This window comes from Rhincodon typus, chromosome 7 (genome assembly GCF_021869965.1).
Source record: "Rhincodon typus isolate 14 chromosome 7, sRhiTyp1.1, whole genome shotgun sequence".
NCBI lineage: Eukaryota > Metazoa > Chordata > Chondrichthyes > Orectolobiformes > Rhincodontidae > Rhincodon > Rhincodon typus.
In genome coordinates this window covers 92489573-92517150 of record NC_063338.1, presented here as the reverse complement: position 1 = coordinate 92517150, position 27578 = coordinate 92489573, and the positions used below count along the sequence as shown (strand labels likewise).

The following is a 27578-nucleotide window of genomic DNA, read 5'->3' as shown; positions in this document are numbered from 1 at the left end:
TAATGTTCTGGGGACCCGGGTTCAAATCCTGCTACAGCAGATGGCGGAATTTCATTCAATGAAAAATCTGGAATTAAGAATCAAATGATGACCCCCATGAATCCATTGTTGATTGTCAGGAAAAACCCATCTCGTTCACTAAGGTCCTTGAGGGAAGGAAACTAACATCCTTACCTGGTCTGGCCTACATGTGACCACAGCAATGTGGTTGACTCCCCTAAGGTTTTGGAGTAGATCTGTAGCTCAGGTTGTGGGCGTTGAGGTTGGTTGGCTCGCCGAGCTGGTTTGTTGTTCCGCAGACGTTTCGTTACCACGCTGGGTAACATCCTCAGTGCAGCCTCCGATGAAGCGTTGGCGTTTTCCTGCCTGGCTTTTAAACTCTGGAGTCAGTTGAGCTGGATTACCTCACTTACAGTTTTCCTCGTGGTGGAGTGTATATGGGGTCGAGTTCTGTGTGTTTATTAATGGCTTTCTTCGTGGAGTGCCAGGCTTCTAGGGATTCCTGTGCCTGACTCTGCTTAGCTTGTCCCAGGATTTTGGTGTTGTCCCAGTCAAATTGGTGGTTCTCCTTATCCATGTGGATTGAGATGAGGGAGTATTGATTTGTGCCTTTTTGTAGCCTATAAGGATAAGGAGAACCACCAATTCAACTGGGACAAGCTAAGCAGAGACAGGCACGGGAATTCCTAGAAGCCTGGCACTCCACGAAGAAAGCCATTAATAAACACACAGAACTCGACCCCATATACACTCCACCACGAGGAAAACTGTAAGTGAGGTAATCCAGCTCAACGGACTCCAGAGTTTAAAAACCAGGCGGGAAAACACTGACGCTTCATCAGAGGCTGCACTGAGGATGTTACCCAGCATGGTAACGAAACATCTGCGGAACAAGAAACCAGCTCGGCGAGCCAACCAACCTCAACAGTGGTCGACCTTGAACTGCCCTCTGGGCGATTAGGAACGAGTAATAAATGCTGCCGGGGGAGTTCGGGGGAAAAGAGGGTAAGGGTCTGGGTGGGACTCAGAGGGTTGAATGGCCTCTTTTTGGACTCTAGGGATCCTATGATTCCTGACAGAATACTAGGAAAATAAGAGCAAACCACAGTAGGACTTCCAATTCTTCAAAGTAAATAAAACATATCAGCAAACTTACCTGGCATCAGCAGATTCTGGGAGTTCACTAAAGGCCACCTTAGATAAACCATGTGTCGATTCAGTAGAACAAGATTCTGACATGGTAGAGCACTCTGACTCTTCTAAAAAGGAAATAACTAGTATTTGTTTGTTCCTTAAAATGTAACAATGCCAAAATTAACAGGTATGAGCCCTCAGCCCTCTGTTGAAACCATGGGTAGATCTTTTAAAAAGGGAAAATTATTTTTAACTGAATCATATTTTACCCTTATAAAAGCAAAAGGGAGATATCTGTAAAGAAGTGTGCTTTCTTAGGAGAATATTTCTCTGCCTTAGCAGTCCAGAACTAGGAGTCAGCCATTTGGGACTGAGATGAGGAGAAATTTCTTCAAAACAGAGGCTTGTGAATCTTTGGCATTCTTGATTCTAACTATGGATCCTTAGTCATGGAATTTATTCAAGACAGAGGCTGATGACTCTCTTGGAAATCAAGGGTTGTATTATGTTGTAAGGAGTATGAACCAAAAGTACAAGATTGTCTATGTCTTACAGAAGGTTTGAAGGGCCAAATGGCCAATATACAAGCCTATTCCTTATGTTCCTAAATTCAACCATGAAAGTATTATTGAAAAGTCATGCAAACCCAATAATTTTGGTTTTAAACCTAGTTATTCTATTTAAACTTAGAGGTAAAAAGGAAACAAGCATACATTGCTAAGAACAACACTCTTGTGAACAGCGTATAGGTTTTGAAATCCATAAGAAAACGGAACACATGAAAAACTTAACTGTCATTCGAGCCCCCGTTTATTATTTCTCAGCCTTTTCTATGGTCTCCTGAGCTGTGACAAGTGGAATAAAGTAACTCAGTTCTTTTCGAGAAAAAAATCCTTCAATATCTTGAATGAAACGGTAGACAGCAATAAACAAATTGTGAATCAAGTTTTCCCATGACCAAGATCAAATCTGGGAATAAATGTTTAGACTGAAAGTGGGACTAAACATTTGTTTTGAATAAAAATCAAACTAGAACTGAAACAAGATGCAGGAATTTGAAGCAGAATTACAAAAACTGTTCATAAAGCTTTCAACCAGCCATTAGATTTGCAGCACTTTGCATAAGATGCCTTACTTTAAAAAAATGTTAAAACATGTGCCAATGCCTACAGAGAAGGGGGTACATGTTAAATGGCAGCAGCCTAGTAAGTACAGAGGATCAGAGGGACTTTGGTGTTAACATTCACAGATCTTTGAAGTCAATAAGACAAGTGGATAAAGGTGGTTAAGAAAGGATATGGGTAACTTACCTTTATTAGTCGAGGCACCGAATACAATAGTAGGGAGATGATGGAGGGGTAGAAGATGTTAGTTAGACCACAGCTAGAGTACTGTGTGCGACACAGTTCTGGTCAATCGTTATACAAAGGATGTGACTGTACTAGAGAGTGGCCAGAACAGATTCACCAGGATGTTGCCTAGGATGGCGCTATTCAGATGTGAAGGAAGATGGGATAAATTTAGGTTGTTTCCCTTAGAACGAAGAAGACGAAAGGTGGGACTCAACTGAGGTGTACAAAATTATGAGGGATATAGATTGATAGGAAGAAATTTTCCCTTTAGTAAGGGATCAATAACTAGGACAGCACACATTTAAGCTAATGGCAGGAGGTTCAAGATGAGATTTAAAAAGAATTTTTCACCCAGAGGGTGGTGGTACAAGGAACTCACTCCTTGCAGAATGATAGAGGCAAGAACTGACACATTTAACTAGTATTTAGGCATAACTTGAAGTGCCATGGACTATACAAAGCTATGGACCAAATCCAGAAAATGGGAAACAGTAGATAGGTGTTTGATGACCAGGTGAACATGTTGGGTATTGGGCCTCTTTTTATGCTGTCAAGTTACATGAATAAGTCTCACACAATGATGTGGTTTTCAGGAATGAAGGAGGAACCCAACGATAAGAAAACATCTACCACTGATGAACATGATTCATTGAAATTACCATTACATTCCTGGCTGCTAGTATCATCCAGTCCATCTGCAACCTCTTCTTCTTCCTCCTCCTCCTCCTCCTCCTCCTCCTCCTCCATCTCCTGCCTGGTAAGTAACAGAGACATGGTTTAGATAGCCTGGAAGTACAGTACTTTATATACCACCAATCATTTATTTTATAATCTGTCTCCTCCATCTGTTTTCCTGGACAAATAGAAGGGAAGCTCAGTGATAGTTATGAACAAAGTAGCAGCTGAAGTCCCTTGAGCGAACTTTCCTTCATTCAATAAGATCATGACCGAGCTGTTTACACTTCAATTCCTACATTCATACGAGTCCAGTATAACTTCAATTTCATCGCCTAAAAATTCTACCTCCTTCTTAAAAATACTCAACAACTTGGCTTCCAACACTCTGATGCAGGGAATTCTGAAGTATTTTAAACCTCACAAATTCTCATCGACATCCAAGAGTGACCCCTAATTTTAAGTGATCCTTGTTCTGGACTGACCTATAGAGAAAAACATCCTTTCCACATCCACCTCGTCAAGATAGAGGACACAGTACAGCACAGGAACAGGCCCTTCAGCCCACCAAGTCTGCACTAACATGTGACAGGTTTTTAGTTTGAAAACGTATTACCTCTACGCGGTCTATATCCCTCTACTCCCTGCCTATTTATGTATCTGTCAAGATGACTCCTAGATGTCAGTGTTGTATCTGCCTCCATCACCTTCTCTGACAGTTCACTCCAGGTACTTACCATCCTCTGTTTTAAAAAAAAAATGTTTCTCACATCTTTGTTTGAATCCCCCCTACCCAACTCCACCACCCCCACCTTTTACCTTACATCTGTGCTCTCCAGTAAATTTCTACCTTTGAATAGTCAGAGTCTTTCCCTCTTTTATCCATGCCTCTCAATTTTGTAAGCTATCAGGTCGCCCTCAGCCTCCAACATTCAAGTGAAAACAAACCAAGTTTGTCCAATCTCTCCTCATAGCTAATACCCTCCAAACCAGGCAACATCCTGGTAAAACTTTTCTGTACCCTCTCCAAAGCCTCCACATTCTTCTGGTCATGTAGCAACTAGAACTGTATACAATATTCCAAACATGGCCTAACTATACAGCTGCAACATGTCTTGCTAATATTATACTCCATGCCCTGACCAATGAAAGCAAGCATGCCATACACCTTCTTGACCACTTTATCCACTTGCGTTGCCACTTTCAGCGAACTGTGGATCTGTTCACCTAGATCCCTCTATGTTCATTAATGTCCTTCAGGGAAGGAAACTGCCATCCTTACCCGGTCTGGCCTACATGTGATTACAGACCCACAGACAATGTGGTTGACTTGTAACTGCCCTCTGGGCAATAAATGCTGCCCAGCCAGTGATGCCCTCATCCCATGAATGAATAAAGAAAAAAAAGTAGTGCTTCAAGGGTTCTGCCATTTACTACACACTTGCTTGCTGCACTGGATCTTCCAAAATACATCACCTCACATTTGCCCAGATTAAATTCTATCTGCCATTTCTCCACCTAGGTCTCCAGCCTATTTGTATCTTCCTGTATTCTCTGGCAATCCTTCTCTTTATCTGCAGCTCCCCCAATCTTCGTGTCACCCAGAAACTTACTAATTAGCATTCAGCGTCTTATGAACTTCAATCAAGTCTAGAAACTAGGAGCAGGAATAAGCCATTCAACCAGTTCTGCCAATCAATATTATAATGGTCGATCTGCTATCTCAACGCCATAACTTGGTGTGGCTGGGCCCAGTTTAAATTACAATGGCAAGGGTACAAGAGCCTGAGCAGGGAGCCAGAAGTGGGAGGAACATAGACAGGAAAAAAGATAGAAGAGGCAAGAAGCACAAGTGGAAGACAGAAAACAAAAAGGGGGTAAAAATGGGCCATAGTGCAAACTGGAGCTAAGATGACTAACAAGGTTAAAAAAGTCAAGTCAAAAGACTGTGCCTTAATGCACAAAGCAATGAGGTAAACGAACTAGCAGAGAAAATAGATGTAAACAGTTATGATATAGTTGCAATTATTGGAACATGGCTGCAGGATAGAATCTAAACATTCAGCGGGTATTCAATACTTAGGAAGGACAGCCAAAAAGAAAGAAATCAATGCAATAGTGAATAAGGACATTGGCTCAGAAAATCATGATGTGGAATTTGTACAGATGGAGACAGAAAAAAAAACACCAAAGTTCAGAAAAAGTTGTTGAAAATCATCTATAGGGCCCAAAACAGTACTGGAGATGTAAGGGAAGGCATTAAATTAGAAATCAGATGCAGGCAGTAAGGCACAACTTGTAGCCATGGGTGATTTACATACAGATTCAACAAACCGTACCAGCAATGATCTTTGTGGAGGGGGATTTTCTGGTGTGTATTTGGTGGCTTTTTAGATCAATACATTGAGGAACCAACAAAAGAACAGGCTATCCAGACTGGGTATTATGCAATGATTTAGGATTAATTACCAGGTTGTTGTGCGGGGTCCTTTGAGGATGAGCCACAATAATATGATAAAGAATTCTATCAGAACGGAGAGTTAAAAAATCAAATCCAAAATTAGGGTCTTGAATCTAAATAAAGGGTATGAAGCAAGAATTGGCAAGGGTACATTGGGTAATCGTACTTAAAAGAGTTGACATTGGATAGTCAATGGTTTATAATTAAAGAACTGGTGCATGAATTACAAAATTATTCATTCTTGCCTGGTGCAAAAATAGAAGAGGAAAGGTGACTCAACTATGGCTTTGAAAAGAAATTAGGGACAACATTGGATCTAAAGGGGAGACATATTAAAACGGTCAGAAAAAGCAAGCCTGAGAATTGTGGGCATTTAAAATCTCAGCAAAAATGAAAGTAGAATGAAAGGGATTCAGGACTCTCATGTCAGAATCAACCAGGTCATTCTCCATCTTGATGACGAATTCTATCATATTATGGTCACTTATCTCCAAGGGGCCTCCCACAAATAGTTTGCCAATTATTCCTTTCTCATTGCACAATACCCAACTTGAGGGTAGTCTGCTCTCTAGCTCGTTCCTAAAGGAAGCTGCCCTGGAAATAGAGGATGATTTGGTGGTCACTTCCCAAAATTCTATAACATCTAGGAGTAATTATTATAGATTGGATGGTCACAAATGTGACCAGATTATTTAACAAGCTAAAAAGGAGAGATAAAACAGAATTACAGACCAGTTAGCCTAATTAGTTGCGGGCAAAATGCTAGTCTGTTATAAAAGATATGATAACAGAACATTTGCAAACCATTCATAGGACTGGGCAAAGCCAGCATGGGTTTATGAAAGGTAAACTGTGCTTAACAAATCGAATGGAGTATTTTTGAGGATGTAACGAATAGTATTGGTAAGGGAGAACCACTGGACCTTGTAAGTTTGGATTTTCAGAAGGCTTTAGATGAGGTTTAACGCAAGAGGTTAGTGCGTAAAATTAAAGCACTTTGGATAGGCAGTAATAAACTGATATGAGTCAAGAACCAGTTGTCAGACAAGAAACAGAACGGTAATGGGAAAAAGAAAACAAGAACTGCTAAAGCAGGAAGTCTTAAAGAAAACAAATTGCTGGATAAACTCAGTAGCTCTCGTAGCATCTGTGGACAGAAAGCAGAATTAACACTTCAAGGGCAGTGATCCTTCTTCAAAACGGATGATAGCTATGGGTGGCATTTAAGATGGCCGGGGAGGGAATGCAGGAGAGAGCGTATGAGTGAGAGAAGAGAACACCCAAGTTAGGGAGACAAAAGAGATGAATGATAATATGCTCAGAAGAAAGAAAAGCTCATAATGGAGACCATGAGTAGGCGAAAATAGGTTGGCTTGGCTGAAAAACTGCCCACGTGATGACAAGGTCCGGGGTGTCGGGTTGGGTAAAGAATATGGAAAGGAGGTTTTCAGGTTCCAAAATTATTGAACTCGATATTGAATCCTGAATCCTGCAGGGTCTGCAAGCAGCTGTTCTTCCAGCTTACAATGAGTTTCACTGGAGAAATGCAGCAGACCCGAGATAGAAACGTTAGCCAAAGCTCACAAACGGTAGGCAACTGAAAATTCAGAGTCATTTCTGCAGTCAGAACATAGGTGTTCTGCAAAACACTCATCCAGTCTACGTTTTGCCTCTCCAATATTGAGGAGACCACATTGGGAGTAGCTAAAAAAAAGCTTAGACTGAGTGAAGTGCAAGCAAATTGGTGCTTCACAAGTTGTCTGGAGCTTTAGATAGTGAGGAGAAAGGCTGCAAACTAGCAGGTTTTGCAACTTCTGTGACTGCACGAGATGATGATGTGGGGAGGTGTTGGGAGTGGAGTAGAAGACCAGCGTGTGCCAGAGGGAGCAGACCCTGTGAAATGCTGATTAGAGATGGAAAGGATATCTAGAAAGAAAAGAGCAGCAGATTCACGAGAACACGAGCATCTTCAAGTTCCCTTCCAAACCACTCACTATCCTGACTGTTGCTGGATCAAAATTCTGGAATTCCCTCCCTAATGGCATTGTGGGTCAATCCACAGCAGGTTAACTGCAGTGGTTCAAGGAGGAAGCTCACCACAATTTTCTCAAGGGCAACTAGGGACGGGCAATAAGTGCCAGCCAGCCAATGACGTCCACATCCCACAAATGAATGTCTGATGGTGGCATTCCACTAGAGGTGGCAGAAATGGCAATGAATGTTGGTGGGGGTGGAAAGTGAGGACCAGTGGGGCCCGATCAGTGTTGTGAGAGGGGAAAGAAGGGACGAGGGCAGACTGGAGGAACAGCATCTCATTTTCTGCTTGGGAACCCTGCTGCGTTCAGGACTCAATACAGAGTTCAATAACTTATGGGCCTGAATACCACCTTCCATGTCCTTTACTCACCTCCACACACTAGGCCCAGTTGTGGCACCGACTGCTTTCATCATAGCCAACCCATTTCACCTCATGACCCCATTATCAACTTTCCTTTCTTGTGAGCATACTATTATCTATCCCTTTGTCTCCCTGTTGTTCTCTTTCTCGGAGCTCCAATTCTGCCTGCTTGTCCTCTTCCTTCTCCTCCTACCCCTTGTCTTCAGCATAAATATCATCTATTCCTAGCTATCATCAGTTCTTAAAAATGGTCACTGGACTAGAAATTTTAACTCTGCTTTCTCTCTACAGATGCTGAGTTTCTCCACGAATTTCTGTTTTCTTTGGGAATAAATAGGTCTTTTTCCAAATGGTAAGCAATACCGCAAGGATCAGTGCTTGGGTCCCAGCTACTCATGATTCTCATAAATGACTTGAATGAGATAACCAAATGCAACACTTCCAAGTTTTCCAACATTAAAACTGGGTGGCATTAACAGATGAGAGGAGGGTGGAAGGAAGCTTCAGAGTGATTTAAACAAGTTGAGTGAATGGGCAAACTTGAAAAATGCAGTGCAATGTGGCTAAATATGAAGTTTAGTTTCTCACTGTCTCACTTGTGCCTCCCTCCTCCGACTTTATTTATCGTTATTACTGTTTTTTGCATCCTCTATAATAAAGTCAGAAGCAAAATGTTTGGTCATTCCTTTCAGCTATTTCCTTATTATCCATCACTAACTTTCTGCTCCCACTCTCTAGATGAGCAGCACTCAATTACTTCACCCTCTTCAAATACCTACCTCAGCTCTTGATATCAGTTTTTACATTCCTAGGTAGTTTCCTCTCATACTGCAATTTCTTCTTTCTGATTAACCTTTCAGTCATTCTCTGTCATTGTTATATTGACCAATCATTTGACCTGTCATTCAGCTTTGCGCAGTCACATGCTTTATCCTTTAGCTTGATGCTTTCCTTAATTTTACTTGATGACAGATGGTGGCCCTCCCTTTAGGAATTTTTCTTTATACTGGTCATGAATGAATGTCAGGTGGTGGCATCCCAACAGAGGTGGCGGAAATGTTTTCTTTGGAAATGGTTGGACAAATAAAGTAGAAGAATCTCAACAGTATTTGATTCTCTCCTACATAACATAGCTAAGATGAGGAACAAGTTATGCAGGAAAATGCCAGATAAGCATCCATTATCACACTTTGGTAATGGCAGGCAAGACAGCAATTCACTTTATTGGAATAGTTTTTCTTGACGATAGAATGTTCTATAGATTGTTTACAGTATGACAAGTATATGTTCTTATCACAACAAAAATAGAAATTGCTGAAGAAACTCAACAAGTCTGGCAGTGTCCGTGGAGAGAAAGCAGAGTTAATGTTTTGGGTCCACTGATGCTTCATCAGTTCTGATAAATGCTGGCCTAACCAGCAACACCCACATGCCATGAATGAATAACAAAAGCTCGACATTTTTCAACTTTGATAATACACTTCAGACCAGACTTTGGCCTTTCACCTAGGTTTCATTAAAAAGAGCTCCCGTGAGAAAATAGTTGAGCACATGTTCAACTGAATTTGAGAGAATCACTAGATGGCAGGCACAAAATATGAAAACATGTTGAAAATCTATGTGCATCAGTAGCTGACCAAGATTAATACCAAACTCATGGCATTTGAAGAACTTGAACTTCATAATGCTCCATACAATCATGTTCATAAACGAGAGATGCATTAAACATATACTTGTGCCTAATCAAGTTAGAAAGTTATTGAGTAAAAGGTATTATAATTAATGCTTGCACTAGTTACAACACAAGAAAAAGGAGAAGTAGGCCATTCAGCACCTCAAGCCTGCCCCACTATTTTAGAAGACCATAGCTGATCTGCCCCCAGGCCTCAATTCCTCTTTTGGGCTAGCTTCTCATAGCCCTCTACTCAATATTTCAATAAATGTTATTTACCCTCTCCAGTGATCAATGCTTTTGGGTAGAAAATTCTAAACATTCATTACCCTCTGACAGAAGAAAGTCCATCATATACAATGATAGAATTGTACAGTACAGAAGAGACCTTTGGCTCAAATCTGTACCAACAAAGCTACACTAAATCTACACTAGTCCCACCTTCCAGCACTATGCTTCTGAATGTTACGACATTTCAAGTGCTCATCCACTTTTTTAAAAAGGCTGCAAGGTTACACACCTCAACTACCTCCCAGGCGGTGCATTCCAGATGCCCACCATCTCCAGGTAAAAGAAAATTTCCTCAAATCCCCTGTAAAACCTCCTGCCTTTCACTTAAAGAAGTATTCCTCCTTGTTATTGACGCCAAGGGGAATAGCTGCTTTATTATTCCTGCCCATGGCCCTCAGAATCTGATAAACTTCCATCAAGTTCCCCCTCAACCTTCTGTTTAAAAAAACCTGAGCTTCTCCAGCCTCTTTATAGCTGAAATGCTTAATCCCAGGCAACATTCCTGGTGAATCTCTTCTGCAGCCTCCAGTGCAGTCAAATCCTTCCTACAATGAAAAAAATCAGAACTGGTTAGACCATAGCTACAGTACTATGCAAAGTCTTATATACCTCTGACATAACCTCCCTGCTCTTATAATCTATGCTAAGACTGATAAAGGCAAGTGCCCTTCAGTTTTAAGTCAGTGTCCTCTAGCTTGATAATCCCCCAGTTGTGGAAACATCTTTTCAATATCTGTCCTGTCAAGCCCCTCAGAATTTTGCATGTTTCAATAAGATTATCCTTTTGCTAAATTTTAATGAATAAAGGTCTAATCTGATTATCCAGCCCCTTTTAATCGCAAAAATCAATGTTGCGCATCTCTTTAAACTGTCTCGTGTCAGTAATGCTTTCTTAAATATGACAGATAAAACTGTACACAGTACTCCAAAGCATTGCCTCACCAATACCTTGTAGAGGTGGAACAAGGCTGTTTTCAGACTCCAATTCCCTTGGAATAAAGGTTCAAGAAATGCAGCCAATCATTTCAAAGTATGCTAGCATCTCGAGTGGTGTCAGAACTAAGCAAAAACAATTAGACTTATCAACTCAATCCACTTAGTCTGTTCATCAAATTATACCATACTGCCTCCACAGCCACCTTTTTAACAGCGTGAATTAATATTAATGGGATACTGGCAATGTAATAAGTTGGGAAATACTGAAAGGATACTTACTCAGAGTCTTGAGAACCTGCATCATTCTTGGGCTTTTCCACAGTTTTTTCAACCTTTTTTGCATACTTGAGTTGCATGGCAGCAATCTGTAGTGTGACAGAGCCAATGTTTGTCTTAGGGGAAGAAACAGAGATCATCTTCTTGCTTTGGTCAGGCTGATGATGCAAGTCAGGAGATCCTGCAAAACTGACTGGGCTACTATTCTGGATGTGCACATTGGTGGATAAAATGCCAACAGGAGTTCTGTTGGTACGAGCAACTAGATTATCTTTACTTGTACTGTTCTCTTTAGCTACAGGCTCCAAGTTAACATTGGTACAACTTCGTTCAGCTTTTAAGACTGTTTGGAGATTATTTTTCTCCTGACTGAGATTTGGCACAGTTCTTTTCAATAATCCTGCAGCACTGCTGAAGGGGCCATTCTGAAAATAAACACCTTGGGAAGGTAAGCCTTCAGTTTCTTTTGAAAATGTCACACATCGTTCAATTACATGATTCTTCGGGATGCGGTCTTCTGATACCCTTCTTATAGCTTCTGTAAACTTTAGCTCTGGATCCCCAGCATTACTTTTGGTTAGCTTGATAGCACTCTTCAAATTACCATGGGAATGTTCATTCTGATGTGAAGGTCGATCTAACTTAAGATCTGCGTTAACATGAACAGCACTTCCAGAGATAGTCCTAGCGTTGCTACCATTGTGCTTAGCTGCATTTTCCGAGTCTCCAAATTCATTGCTTCCGTTTAAAGTCTTGGCATTCTTATCACATTTCCGGAGCATAGGCACTTTGGCACTGGTGGGTCTCATGAATGCATTTGTGTTCAGCAAAGGTTTGCAAAATAGTGAAGTAAGTTTACCTGCATGATTGGGGCCATTTCTGCCCAAGAGCAGAGGTTCATGACCAGCACTATGAGAACCATAATGCTGTGAAATTGGAGTAATGGCACCATTGGGTTTCATTAAGCTTTCGCAAGAGATTGTTCTTGAGGGGAGTGAGGGGATAAAGTCGTTAATGCTCGCTGAACTTGATGTGGTTCTACTTCCTAGTCCACTAAATCGTGAACCCAGGGACTCAAGTCTCTGATAGGATCTGCAGCCATAGCCAATTCGATCATGAATGGGCGAGTTTTCAAAAGGACTGATCAAAACATTTGAACGAAAACCTGCGTGCGAACTCAACGTTAATGATTTGCCATTACCTCCTGACAGAGAAGGATAAGAGTGACCAGCAACATTCTGAGATGTTCCTGAACAAGTATTTTGTTTCCTTATGGGTACAATCACATTATAGCCATCCCATTCCCATAGCGGATGCTGGGAAACAGAATAAGCTGGTCTGCTCTCCTGTGGTTGACCATAATAAAAGGATTTTGGACTAGAGTTGAGTGAAGTTTTGTTTTTGCCACTGGGGTCTATGGAACACTCCTCAGTCTTGGATGCAGCCATGAACTGCCATTTCATTCATAACACAGGCAAACTCAAGAGAAGCAGTGCAACAGAGGAGACAGTAGGAAAAAAATCATTTTCGCTGAACCTGGAAAAAGAAAAAAAATTGTTTTGAAAAATAAACAGCATATTTAAAAATGCAAGCAATTTCTACATCAGGACAACAGAATACACAAAGTTTGCAAAGTTACTGACAAGACGTTTAATGACAAATCAAATTAAGTCAAAGGAGCTACAGATATCAATTAGTCAAAAAAATGCAAGGTTGTTATTTGGTATTCTGATCATATTCATAATGACACACCACTGGATATAATTAACTTTCTGAAGTAAAAAATTCATCTTATCTTAAGAGATATGGGAAGCAGGCCAGAAAGAGGAGTTCAAAACGAAGATCAGCTCAAAACGAAGATCAGCCATGACTGTATCAAATGGCAGAGCAGGCCCAACAAGCTATATGATCTACTCCTGATCTAACTACTTACAAAGAAATTACTGAAAACCCCAATAGTCAATCTAGTTTTATTTCTAGTGGGCACAGTTCCATACACTTCTATGGCACATCCAGTGGAACAATTTATCCACTGTTTTGACCTTTGGGAGCAATGACAAGACCAATCAAATTTACTGTCTAGACTAGAAAACTAAATGATTCTGAGTACTGGACTATAAGAGAAGAAATTAAAATAAGGGTACTGGTCTGAAGATAGCAAGCGCAGCTCAGAGTCAGAAGGTTGGAGGTTTGAGTCCCACTTGAAGGTTTGAGCATGTAACCTGAGAGTGACAATCCTAGTGCAGTACCTAAGAGAGTGTTGTAGAGTAGTCTGCACAGTCATTTGGATGAAATATTAAAAATTGAGGCCCTGTCAATTCTGTCAGATTGAAATAAACATAACATGTTTGTTTTTAAAAGAGCAAGATATGCCCAACATTCTTGTCAATATCACCAAAACAAAAAAAGTTAATGATCTGGTCATTATCTTACTGCCGTTTGTAGGAACTCACCAAGCGCAAATTGAATTCTCAAATTGTCAACGGTGCTTCCTATTTTATTACGATTATGCGAAAGTACTTTCACATAAAGTGCTTCAGGATGCCCGGTGATTTTTTTCCACGAAAATTTTTAGGGCACTTCTGAGATGACTAAATCAGAGTCCTTATGGGAGTCTAGGTTGAAAACTTTGTTTTGTTGCTGTATGTTTTAATATTTTTCTCAACTCTTCTATATTTAGATATATTGGTTTTTATTTCTCATTTATGTAATAAACTTCGGTTCCATTGTTTGTGTTTCTAAATTAAATTAATTCCTTAATTGTTCTAAGCCTAAAACCAACTATTGTGTACTGTTATAAATCAGCACTGTATAAATCATTTTCTATTAACACACCAGAGAACCATTTGTTTTCTGAACAATGTTAGATTAGGTTCCAATTAGCTCTGACTTTTTTTTTAAAAGAAACTCCTTTATAAAAGTCACTATTACCACTACATTTTGAAATTCAAACTCCAAAAATAATAACCACACCTTTCATCTCATAATTCAGATGTTTGAATGAGAGTTTTCAGAGGTCAACCAGATCAGTTCAAAGATCAAATTCTGTCTTAGACAGGGAGTGAGTCAGAGAAAGTGATTCCCTGCTGTTTAGAAACAGAAGGTTTCTCACTTTGGATAGCTTGACATCCAAGTATTTGGATGGAGTGGCAAGAGGCTCTAGGCAGCCATGGTGTTATGATCAGCAGTCTCGAGTCACTTAGGACTTGGCAGAAGTTCTGAGGAGCTGAGAAGGTGACAATGTCATCGTGGGTTGGAAACAGTTATGGCTCAGAAGAAGACCTGTGAGCTATTGATAATTAAATGAAGCTGAATGTGGCAGCAAAGGAAGCCCACCAGCGTTATTTGCTTGGTGCAGCTAAGAAACATTAGAGGTTTTAGTAATCTATTGGCAGCGCCAGCTTAGTGAAGCTAGCTGTTTGCAAAATATATGGACTTCTGCCTGTGCATAAATGTATTGAAGTATGACATCAAGAATCTAGTGATCTAGTATCTCAGGAAGAGATTAGTTACCCAAACAGAGAGTCATTAAGGCAGTCTGTGACGGAATGGTTTTTAAGGGAATTCTGAAGCTAATTTTCAAAAGTGAAGAATTAGAAACCCGCCATGCAGGAGGCAAATTTAAATGTAATCTGGATGTGGGAGAGAGAGGCAGTTGTCTCTCTTTTGAGCAAAGAGGTAACTGAAGGTAATGAACATAAAGAGAATCAAGTGGGAAAGTTTATTGTACGGAATGGTTTTTCAAGATGGCTTTGAATGTAGTTAAAAGCTTTTGGGAGGAGAGGAGATAACAGTGGATTATTTTAAATCCTTGATTAATGCAAAACAGAGGGGTAGTGGATAAACTGAAGGTAACAATCTCATAAGGTAGATGCTTAAAGTGATTGTCCAACAATTTAAATCAGAAGACAAGAAACCTGAAATTGAGATTCACACCTGGATTTAGCTAAGCAAGTTAAAAATAAAATGACATGCGAATTCACAAAAAATAGAAAATGAAAACACTTGAATGGGAAGAAAAGCAAAATGGAACAGTAAGAAAACAAAAAGATAACAAAAATTAGAAGGAAAGAATAAAAAAATGGAAAGGGAAATGGAACTGAGAAAACTTGAGCTCTAAAAGACACAAATCAAAAGGCAAAAACTCCACAGAAGCCAATATCCTGTTGTCAAGTCACCTTTTATTTCCATGGACAGTCCTTGACACTGATCCAGTTCTCAGAGTGAACAGGATGTCTTACACTCCCGTTCTTATCTGTCAGGCAGGGCTCCCTGACTGGACCAGATTAACAGCCCCAATCAGGGAACTCGTTCCATGAGGTCCACCTGGCTGACGTCGTTACAATCACTAGAGGTAATGGTTCAGGAGATGGTTACAAATCCAATGAGGGATTTGAATTAACTAAAAATCTAATGAAAATGGAGTTGGAAGACATTCTACCTCATTTGAGAAGGAAGCCAGATAGAAAATGGCAAAGAGATGTGTGGACTTTAATGTAGCAGCCCGGACTTTCTGTGGTAGCAAATTCCACAAGTTCACCACTCAGTGAAGAAATTCTCAGTCCAAAATGGTTTATCCTGTATCCTTAGATAGTAACCCACTGGTTCTGGGCTACCTGGTCATTGGGAGCATCCTTCCTGTATTACCCCGTCTTGTCCTGTTAGAATTTAATGCGTTTCTACAAGATCCCCCTAATTCTTGTAAACTTCCATGTTCAAATGAAACAAGGTCTGGACAATATCTAGACTTGAGCTGACAAGTGGCGAGTAACATTCGTGCCACACAAATGCCAGGCAATAACCGTCTCCAACGGAAGACATTCTAACCACCACCCCTTGACTTTCAATGGCTTTACCATCATTCAATTCCCCGCTATCAACATCCTGTGTGTTACCATTGACCAGAAATTCAAATGGACTCACTACATAAAGAACAGGAGTGTCAGACATCCTGTTCACTCTCAGAACTGGATCAGTGTCAAGGGCTGTCTATGGAAATAAAAGGTGACTTGGCAACAGGATACTGGCCTCTGTGGAGTTTTTGCGTTTTGATTTGTGTCTTTTAGAGCTCAAGTTTTCTCGAGTTTGGCTACAAGGGCAGGTCAGAGGCTAGGAATACTACAGCAGGTAACTCACCTCCTGATTCCCCTAAGCCTGTTCACCATCTATAAGGCACAAGTCAGGAATGTGATGGAATACTCCCCACTTGCCTAGATGGGTGCAGTTTCAATATTCAAGAAGCTCGACACCATCTAGGACAAAGCAGCATACTTATTTGGTGCTACATCCACAACTATCCACTCCCTCCACCACCGACGCTCAGTAGCAGCAGCATGTACTATCTACAAGATGCACTGCAGAAATTTGCCAACGTTCTTCAATTAGCACCTTCCAAACCCACAATTGCATCCATCTGAAGGAAGGGCAGCAGATACATGGGAACACCACCACCTTCAAGTTCCCTTCCAAGCCTCACCGTCCTGACTTGGAAATATATCACCATTCCTTCATTGTTGCTGGTCAATACCCTGGAATTCCCATTGTGGAATGTGCATTGTGGGTCAACCAAGGCATGTGGACTGTAGCAGTTCAAGAAGGCAGCTCACCACCACCACCACTTCTCAAGGGGAACCTGGGATGGGAAATGAATGCTGGTCAGTCAGCATTGCCCACATCCCACAAATGAATATTCAGGAAAAAAATAGGAACTTCACTGAATATTGCCCTAACCAATTCAACCACTGCTCTAAATCAGCACTGCCATACCAGGAATCTTTCTGATAATCCTTTGCTGCACTCCCTCAAAAGCAAGAACATCCTTCTTCAGATAAGGACACAAAATCTGCACATGATATTCCAAGTGTGATCTCACCAAGGCCATGTATAACTGCAGTAAGACATCCCTGTGCCAAAATCCTTGTTTTGAAGGCCAACATACCATTTGCCTTTGTGCCCATAAGACATAGGAGCAGAATTAGGCCATTTGACCCACTGAATTTGCTCTGCCATTTGATCATGGTTGATATGTTTCTCAACTCCATTTTACATAGAAACATAGAAACTTCTCCCCATTACCCTTGATCTCCTTACTAATCAAGAACCTATCGATCTTAAATTCACTCAACAACAGCCTCCACAATCTTCTGCAGCAATGCATTCCACAGATTAATCAAACTCTGGCTGAAGAAATTCTCCTCATCTCAGTTCTAAAGGTCATTCCCTCACTCTAAGACTGTGTCCTCACATCCTAGTCGCTCCAATAGTGGAAACATCTCCACGTCCACTCCTTAAAGGCCTCTCAGTGTTCAATTTCCATCAGATCCCCTGTCACCCTTCTAAACTTCACCGAGTACAGACCCAGAGTTCTCGACCACTCCTCACGTGACAAACCCTTCATCCTTGGGATCATTCTTGAAAACCTCGTCTGGACCCCTTCAAATACAAGCATATCCTTCCTTAGATACAAGACCCAAAACTGCTCAGAATATTCTAAATGCGGTCTGACTAGAGCCTTATACAGCCTCAGCAGTATATCCCTGCTCTTGTGTTTCAGCCCTCTCAAAGTAAACACCAACATTGCATTTGCCTTCCTAATTGCCAACTGAACTTGTATGTTAACTGCAAGAGAATCCGAAACTAGGTCTCCCAAGTCCCTTTGGGATTCAGATTTGCGAGCCCTTCCTTAGTTTAGTAAGGAGTCTGCGCCTTTATTCTTCCTAGCAAAGTGCATAACTTTACACTTTGCCAATTTGTATTCCACGTGCCACTTTGTCCGTTCACCTAGCAGGTCCAAGTCCTTCTGCAACCTCCTTGCTTCCTCAACACAACTTGTCCCTCCACCTATCTTTGTGTTATCCAAACTTAGCAACAATATCTTCAGTTCTTTCATCAGATTGTTTCGTCATGTTAATAGTTGCAGTCCTAACACTGACAACTGCCGAGCTCCACTGATCACTGGGTGCCATCATGAAAAAGATCCCTTTATCCCTACTCTCTGCCTTCTGTCAGCCAGCCAATTCTCTGTCCATGCCAATTCCTTGTCCCTAATATCACGGGCTCTTATTCAGCAGCCTCTTGATCAACGCCTCGTCAAAGATCTTCTGGAAATCCAAATCAATCATGTCCAGTGGCTCTTTTCATTACCCTCTCAAAGAATTCTCTCAGATTTGGGAAGCATGGCCTCTCTTTGACCAAGCCATGCTGACTCTGTCTATCTTTCCATGCACTTCTACGTGCTCCGTAATCATATCTTAATAATGGACTCTAAAATCTTACCAAGGTCAGGCCAACTGGCCTATAGTTTCTTGTATTCTGCCTCCCTCCCTTCTTAAACACTGGTGTTACATTAGCCATTTTCCAGTCCCTCCCTGACTCCAACGATTCAGAAAAGATCACCACCGATGCCTCTACATAGTTTCCTCAGCTACCTCCTTCGGAACTCTGGGGTGTAGTCCACTTGGCTGGGGTAATTTATCCTCCTTCACACCTTTCAACCTCTCCAACACCTTCTCCTTACTGATGGCCATTACACTCACTTCTGTCGCCTGACTTTTGAAGTTCTGGTGTGTTCCACTATGATAATTGATGCAAAGTATTAGTCAGCTCCTCCATCATTTCTTTGTTCCCCATTACTACTTTTCTGGCCTCATTTTCCAGTGATCCAATGTCCACTCTTGCCTCTCTCTTACCCCTTAGACATCCACAAATTCTCTTGCAATCTTTAATATTACTAGCTAGCTTACTCTCATATTTCATATTCTCCCCACTTATTGGGTTTTTAAGATATCCCCTGCCAGTTTTTAAAAGGCCTCTCACTAATCTGTGCCACATTGCATGCTTTTACTTTTGTTTTTATGCTGTCCCTGACTTCCCTTATCAACTATGGTTCCCTCATCCTCTCCATGTATGTTTCTTCTTCCTGGAGATGAATTTCTGCTGCGCATCCTGAATTTGTCCCAGAAACTCCTGCTATTGCTGCTGTACCACCTTCCCTGCTAGGTTCCCCTTCCAATCAACTTTGGCCAGCTTCTCTGTCATGCGTTTGCAGTCACATTTACTCAATTGTAATGTCATTACATCTGATTCAATCGTCTCCCTCTCAAACTGAAGGTTGAATTCAATCACATTATAGTCAGTGTTCTCTAGGGCTTTCTTCATTTTAAGCTCCCTAATCAAGTCTGCCTCATTGCACATTACCAAATCCAGAACTGCCTGCTCCCTAGTGGGCTCTACCACAAGCTGCTTCCAAATAAAACCATCCCACAAATTCCTTTTCTTGAGATTCACTACCTAACTCATTTTCCTAGTCCATCTGTGTATTGAAGTCCCCCATGATTATTGTAATTATGCCTTTCTTACATGCCTTTTCTCGTATTTTCTTCCCCACATCCTGATTTGATTAATTACACAGTCCAGAGTCTATTTTAGCCTATAAATAATGCACAATACAAATTAACAGGGTTCATTTTGTTTTCAGGTGCTCCTGAAACGAAACAGTTTAGACAGAAAGCTCTGACCATGGAAATAAGAGGCTTGTAACATCCAGGCACACAATCAGTCACAGCATTCCTGAAAAGGATATAATAATGTGATATATGTTGTATGACTCCAACAGCAAAACTCTCATCATCTCCATGTCAAAATGAAATCGTGTTCCCAAGTCCAGTCTCTCCAACAAGGGTAATCATCATTTAGTATCTGCCTTGCCAAGCCTCCTCAGGAAACTAGGTCTCAGCAAATTCATCTCTCATTTTTTTTTTTTTTTTAAAAGGTTAACAGATAGATATCCAGCCTGTCCAAAATTTCATAACCTAGCCTTTCATCACATTGCCATCTCAGGCATCAGTCAAATTAACTTCCTCTGGACTACCTCAATTTCATTAAACCCTTTCTTAAATCAGGAGGCCAAACTACACACTGCTCCAAGTGTGTCTTCACCAATGCTCTATACAGTTGTACTAAAACATTGCTGTTTTTCCAGTTTTTTTTGTGGTAAAACATCCCTTCTTGGTTCATCTAGCCTATCTGAAAATGATACCACCTAAAATGTTACTTGTCAAATAGTCAATCCTCTATCCAACACATTATGTCACCCACAACACCATGACCTCATATTTCACATCATGACCTTTGTTGTGGAACCTTGTCAATTGCCCTTTGAAATACAGCACATCCGCAGGGTCCCCTATATCCATAAGACTATAACAAATAGGAATAGGCATAGGCATAGACCATTCAGCCGCTCAAGCCTGTTCCACTATCCAATAGGATTATGGCTGATCTTACATCCCATTGTCCACTTTCCTGCTCTTCCAGCCCCCCTCCTCAATTCCTCTACTGATCAAGGATCTCTCTCCAACTTAATTATACACGAGGACTTAAATAAGGACAAGAACACATATTGTATGTTATTTCCTCAAATTCCAATAAAAGTTAGTTAAACATGACTTCTTTTTCACAAAGAACAGTGACTCTGCCAGACTGCACTGAAACTTTCCCGAATACTTCACTTTATCCTCCTTAAAGGATTTTAGCATTTTACCTCTGACAGATGCTAAGCTAATCAGCCTGTTTCCTGCCTTCTGTCTTCCCTCTAATTAACACAGGAGTCACCTTTGCTATTTTTCAATCTGATGAAAATTTTTCAGAATATAGAGTACTGGAAAATTACACCACTATATCCATGCCAAAAGTCACTTCAAGACCCTAGGATGAAATCCATCAGGATCCTAAAGATGTTCGTTATTAGTTGTACATCAATCTTCCCATTTGGGAAATTCTTCAATACCTATCTATTTATCATAATGCTAATTTTTAAAAAAATTCTTGGCTCAACTTTATTTACAAAAATGACTAGCACAGCCAGCCTATGTGTGATGATTCTTGAAACGGAACTGATATCTATAAAGAAATAGTTTCATCCTTCATGTTCCCTCCCACAACCGTGTAAAACAATTTAGAAGATTAAAACGCCATTTAAAACTCATAGTTCCAGATAGTAGTCTCATATAGATAATTGACAACACAAACACAGCAAAAATCTCTGAAAAAGAATGCCACAATTAAAATGCAGCCTATTCATGCATAAGTATTCAGAAGTAATGGAAAGAAAATACTCTGCAAATTTCCTGACAATGTTCTTAAAACGTAGTTTCATCTTAAGTGTTCAAAATGGCACCAATACTTAAATTCAATACTTGAAAACCAAAACTAACTATAGCTAAGATTGAATCAGAGATAGTAGGAACTGCAGCTGCTGGAGAATCCGAGACAACAAGGTGCAGGGCTGGATGAACACAGCAGGCCAAGCAGCATCATAGGAGCAGAGAGGCTGACGTTTCGGGCCTAGACCCTTCATCAGAAAAGGGGGAGGGGAAGAGGGTTTTGAAATAAATAGGGAGAGTGGGAGGCGGATAGAAGAGGGATAGAGGAGAGGATAGGTGGAGAGGAAACAAACAGGTCGAAGAGGCGGGGATGGAGCCAGTAAAGGTGAGTGTAGGTAGGGAGTTAGGAAGGGGATAGGTCAGTCCAGGAAGGACGGACAGGTCAAGGGGGCGGGATGAGGTTGGTCGGTAGGAGATGGAGGTGCGGCTTGAGGTGGGAGGAGGGGATAGGTGGGAGGAAGGACAGGTTAGGGAGGCAGGGACGAGCTGGACTGGTTTTGGGATGCGGTAGGGGGAGGGGAGATTTTGAAACTTGTGAAATCCACATTGATACCATTGGGCTGCAGGGTTCCCAAGTGGAATATGAGTTGCTGTTCCTGCAACCTTCGGGTGGCATCGTTGTGGCACTGCAGGAGGCCCAGGATGGACATGTCGTCTGAGGAATGGGAGGGGGAGTTGAAATGGTTCGCGACTGGGAGGTGCAGTTGTTTATTGCGAACCGAGCGTAGGTGTTCTGCAAAGCGGTCCCCGAGTCTCCGCTTGGTTTCCCCGATGTAGAGGAAGCCACACTGGGTACAGCGGATGCAGTATACCACATTGGCAGATAGCTAAGATGGCTTCTTAAGAATGTACAAAATAGGAGCAAAAGATATGTCCAGTTCATCCATTGCTTCCGGTTGGGGGACATACGATTGACTTCATTAGCAAGCGTGTAGAGAACTGCGCGCCAATGAAGTCTGTGACGGTAGTGACATACTTGTAAAGGTGAAAGCGAGGCTCAAACACAGTAAGTGGTGCACAAGGTAAATCAAACAAGAATTGAGAATTCAAGTACAACAGAAAATGTGGAATGCATTGCCGGAGAGGGTAGTAGAGTCGGCCTCATTAGGGGCATTTAAGCGGCTATTAGATAGGCATATGGATGATAGTATAAAGGTAGCGGTGGAGGTTAGATAGACCTTAGGTTTAAGGTAAAAGTTCGGCACAACATCGTGGGCCGAAGGGCCTGTACTGTGCTGTGCTGCACTGTTCTATGTTCTAGAAAGCCCCACACTTAGCTCAACAGTTTGACGCTGCAGAACAATGATACCATTATCCAGGGGATTAAACTGACAAATTTATTCACACCAATTTTAGAAGGGGCAAGATCTACATGATATGGACTGCAGCAGCTCAAGGAGGCAGTATATTGCCACCTTGGAGTCAAATTTGGGATGGGCCTCGAAGATGACATTCATATCTCTAGAATAAATTTTAAAACGTACCCAAAATGATGGTTGGTAAATTATGATTATTGAATCCATAGTGTGGAAACAGGCCCTTCGGCGCAAAAAGTTCACACCGACACTCAGAGCATCCCACCCAGACCAACCCCCTAATCTAAACATTCCTGAACACTATGGGCAATTTAGCATGGCCAATTCACCTAACCTGCACATCTTTGGATTGTGGGAAGAAACCAGAACAACCAGAGGAAACCCACGCAGACACGGGGAGAACGTGCAAACTCCACACAGACAGTCGCCCGAGGCTGGAATTGAACCCGGGTCCCTAGTGCTGAGGCAGCAGTGCTAACCACTGAGCCACCGTGCTGCCCCTATCTCAATAAATTCAAGCTGGCTGATCCTAAGTCAGTAGAATGAGCCGAATTATGAAAATAAGTTACTCCTAAAGAAACTGCAAGGTTAAGTCCAGATGGCCCCTTAGCAGCTAGTTACATTTTGGAGATTCTTCTGATCCTTTAACACATTTGACACCAAAGCTCAGTCTGGAGGTAGGTTAATTGAGGATGAGGCAAATAGATAAATAAAAACTTTATTCCGCCTTTGCATTCAAAATACTCACCATGACCTCATGTGTAGACAGTTGTGTGTAAGGGCACGGAAATTAAGAGAACACACAAGCCTTAGGGACGTGATCATCACAAAACAACAGAGCAAGATCAGATATAGACCATCGAGAGACTGTGTTTTTGATATATAATACTGCACTGTATTTTTTTCTTTAAATGATACCAACTGTTCTGTGGAATTTCCTGGTTATCATATGCAGTATAACATTATAAATCCGCACCTAAATGTCAAATAAAACTCATTTCAGAGTGCACCTAACTGATTAATATGGACAGGAACCATGGTTCAGAGATGAAATTGTGTACTAACCAATGCGTCACCTGATAGATCTTCATATTTGCATAGAAGCAAATAACAATCCATTTCTGTGACATCATCTTAATGGAATCTTCCATTAAATGATCTTGCAGGATTCCTAGGTGCATTCTTTCCCCATGGGTGTCTCAATGAGTGTTCAAAATCATGATGAGGTACCAGATATTCTTTAGGATCAAAATCCATCAGATTATGATGGAAGTACATCCAGTTAAGTTTTCTGCACACTTGTAATCCATGCATCTGCTGTCCTTGTCCTTCTTAGTGGTAGAAGTCATAAGTTTGGAAAGTATTGTTGAGGGAAGCAAATCATTAAGCCTCCTTCAAAAAAATCCTCGCAATCGACAACATCCACTTAAAGGAAAACTTCAGAAGATGCAAGGGAACATCACTAACTGTAAGTGCTCCTCCAAGCCACACTATTCTAACCTGGAAACATATGGCTATTAAAACTCTAGAATTAACTCAACTATCTACAGTGTAACAGTGCGCATACAATAGGTGGAGTGCAGAAGTTCAAAGCTCACCAACGCCTTCTCAGACGTAATTAGAGATGGGCAACAAAATACTAGCCTAGTCATCAAGAATTAAAATCGAAATCAAGTGATTGCATCAGTCAAATTCCATTTTTATAACTTGATTTTCAAAACAGTGCTTAAAACTCAATTCTGAAATTCCATCCATTTTCTATGTATTTCAATTTACAAACAAATAATCAAGTTAGAAAAAGTAATAACAGTTCGACTAGTAAAAATACTACTCCTTAGGAATAGAGAATGATAAGCAGGAATTATGTTTCCCTTTTAAAAAGGTATGTAATGCTGAACAAGCAAATACTAAACTGCTGAAATAAAAAAAATGGATTAGCTGCTGAAATCAGTGTTTTTGTAGGCATTGGCTACATAAAAAACAAACTGTAATTATTACTTACTTCAGCTAAAAAATGTGCCAGAGCTTTGTGACAATAATACAACTGTTCAGGTCATTAAGCCAGTAGGACAGTTCCAGAGACATGATTTTTCCCACTTATGCTATCAACAGCATTACTCACCCTTTCACAAAGACACTATAAATCCTTCTATTGTGTAATTAAATACACAATGCTTGCAGCCCTGTGTGCCTGGCAGAACAGGTCAAGCAGTGCTGACTAAACACTTGTACCTTTAAGCTCTGCAATCATCTAATAGAGCCCCACACGAGAGTCATTTTGGAACTTGCATTTACGAAAATTTAGTGATATGGCATCAGCAGCTTAATAAGTCACCATTTTGGAAAGGTACACCTTATTATATGAAGTGACGGACAAATACACTATGGTTTAAGTTATGACTTAGGATAAGGTACAATAATAAAATTACAGGCAATTATCCCAGTGGGAGGTGTTGGAAGGCAGCTCAAAGGTTTAATATGGCAGGTACTCTAATGGAAAACTCAGAACCTAATAAGATACAAAGATCAGCTTTCATTTGTTGTTCAGATAGACAAGCACATCTGAATTGTAGCATTAATTATTGTCATAATCGCCGTTGAGACCAATAACTTTCATGAGAAATTTGAACTTCCAGTTTACCGCTGAAAGAATAAACATGACAAGATTTCACTTTTTAAATGTTTTACTATATCAATTAACTAAAGCCAACATTTACTAAATTCTGGTTTAAAATATTAAAAATATTAGGTGCCTACAAAAGGGAACAGAACTACATCGTGCTTTGTTACTTGTCACACATCACATGCTTACAGAATTATGGTTTTTATCACAAACAGTTCATAGCTTTGAATGGGTAATTTCCTTATTTCTTGCCCATTGGTGTGTTTTCTGGGATCAGAATTCACAAGCACACTGATTATATTTGAGATTCCTTCCTCCAACTCCAACCCAGACAAACTTTTTGGCCTCCTTTAACATCTCACAAACTCAGCCTTCAACACTAATAAAGGTTAGTAAACTCACTCCACCTTTTCAAGGGCAACTAGGGAGGCCCAGCCAGCATGAATCAACCCCCCATGAGTGAATGGAAAAAAAATGGATGGTCTTTAAAGGAAACTTTAGAGAAAACAGCATACTGTCTGACCTGAATTAATAGTTGTGAGGTGACAGCGTCTACACTTGATATCAAGGCCACATTTGATCAAGTGTGGCATCAAGGAGCCCTAGAAAACTGAAGTCAGTGGGAATGGAGGAAAACTCTCCACTGTTTGAGTCATATCTAAGACAAAAGATGAATATGGGCACAAAGGTCAGACTTCTCAGCTCCAGCACATCTCTGCAGGAGTTGCTCAAGATAGATATTTTCTAGTTAACCTGTTGAGATAGGTTACGACACACTTCTGGAACAGGTGGGACGCGAACCTGGTCATCCTGGCTCAGAAAGAGGGGCACTACCACTATGCAACAAGAGCCGTAATTCCTCAGGGTACCAATTAGACCTGCCCTATATTCAGCTACTGCAATGACCTTCCAACCATCTCACAGATGGACAGTGTCGTAAAGAAGGCATTTGGCACGCTTGTCTCCAGTGCTTTGCCCACTGAGCGTAGGAGTTGGGATGTCAGTTTGCAGTTGTCTAGGCCATTTTGAGTACTATATGGAGTTCTGGTCACCCTACTTTACGACAGACATTATCAAATTGGAGAGGGTGCAGAAAATATTTACAAGGATGTTACTGGGACTGGAGGGTTTGAGTTATAAGGAGAGGTGACAAGCTGGTGCCTTTCTTGCCTGGAGCTTCAGAGGCTGAGGGGTGACCTTACAGAGGTTTATAAAATCATGAGGGGCATAGATAAGGTGAATCTCAAAGGTTATTTGTTTTCTAGGGTGGGGAAGTTGAAAACTAGAGGGCATAAGTTGAGAGGAGGAAGATTTTTAAATGACCTGAGAGGCAACATTTTCACAGAGGGTGGTTCGTATGTGGAATGAACTGCCAGAGGAAGTGATAGATGCAGGTGCAACATTTAAAAAGACACTTGAACAGTTAGATGAGTAGGGTAAGTTTGGAGGGGTATGGGGCCAAAGACAGGCAAATGGGACTTGTTTCGTTTGGGAAACTTGTTTGGCACGGACAAGTGGACCAAAGGGTCGTTTCCACACTGTAAGACTCTGACTCTAAAATGTCAGAAGTGGGGATACTCCCTGATGATTACAAAATATTCAGCACCATTTGTGACTCCTCAGATATTGAAGCAGTCCATGTCCAAATGCAGCCAGACCACGATAATACCCATGTTTGTGCCGTAGATAACAAATCCACCGTGCAAGTATCAGGCAATGAAAATCTGCAAAGAGAATCTAACCGTCGCCACTTGATATTCAGTGATAACATCATCACTGCATCCCCCATTACTCACACAGGGGTTTACTATTGACTAGCAACAACTAGACGAGCCATACAAATATTGTGGCTACACAGGACCAGGTCAGAGGCTAGGAATCCTAAAGCGGTTAAATTTCAACCCCTTCCTTCCAATCAACTCCTCAACGCATGTCCTCATGGCACAAGTCGGAGGTTTGGTGGAATACTCCCCACTTGCCGAGATGAGTGCAGCTCCATAGAGTCATAGAGTACAGAAACAGACCCTTCAGTCCAACCAATCCATGCCGAACATAATCCCAAACTAACTAGTCCCACCCGCCTGCTCCTAGCCCATATCCCTCCAAACCTTTCCTATTCATTAAAAACCGAAAGAACTGCAGATGCTATAAATCAGGAGCAAAAACAAAGTTGCTGGAGAAGCTCAGCAGGTCTGGCAGCATCTGTGAAGGAAAAAACAGTTAACATTTCGGGGCCGGTGACCCTTCCTCAGAACTCTGTTTTTTCCTTCACAGATGCTGC

At 41.1% G+C, this 27578-nt stretch overlaps 1 protein-coding gene across 3 annotated transcripts in view; it reads right to left on the bottom strand.

Moving 5' to 3' along the window:
- The window catches only part of ttll4 (tubulin tyrosine ligase-like family, member 4), an 89260-nt gene that overhangs the window by 50933 nt on the left and 10749 nt on the right, over positions 1-27578 (bottom strand). For all 3 annotated transcript variants that reach the window (XR_007262469.1, XM_048599079.1, XM_048599078.1), the window contains exons 2-4: positions 11199-12731; positions 3146-3240; positions 1157-1259 (exon numbers count right to left, since the gene is read on the bottom strand). Coding sequence is in view for 2 of the 3 variants with exons in the window: in XM_048599079.1 (XP_048455036.1) it covers positions 1157-1259; positions 3146-3240; positions 11199-12658 (1658 nt within the window). In the remaining variant the exon portion in view is untranslated. The remainder of the gene's footprint in view (positions 1-1156; positions 1260-3145; positions 3241-11198; positions 12732-27578) is intronic.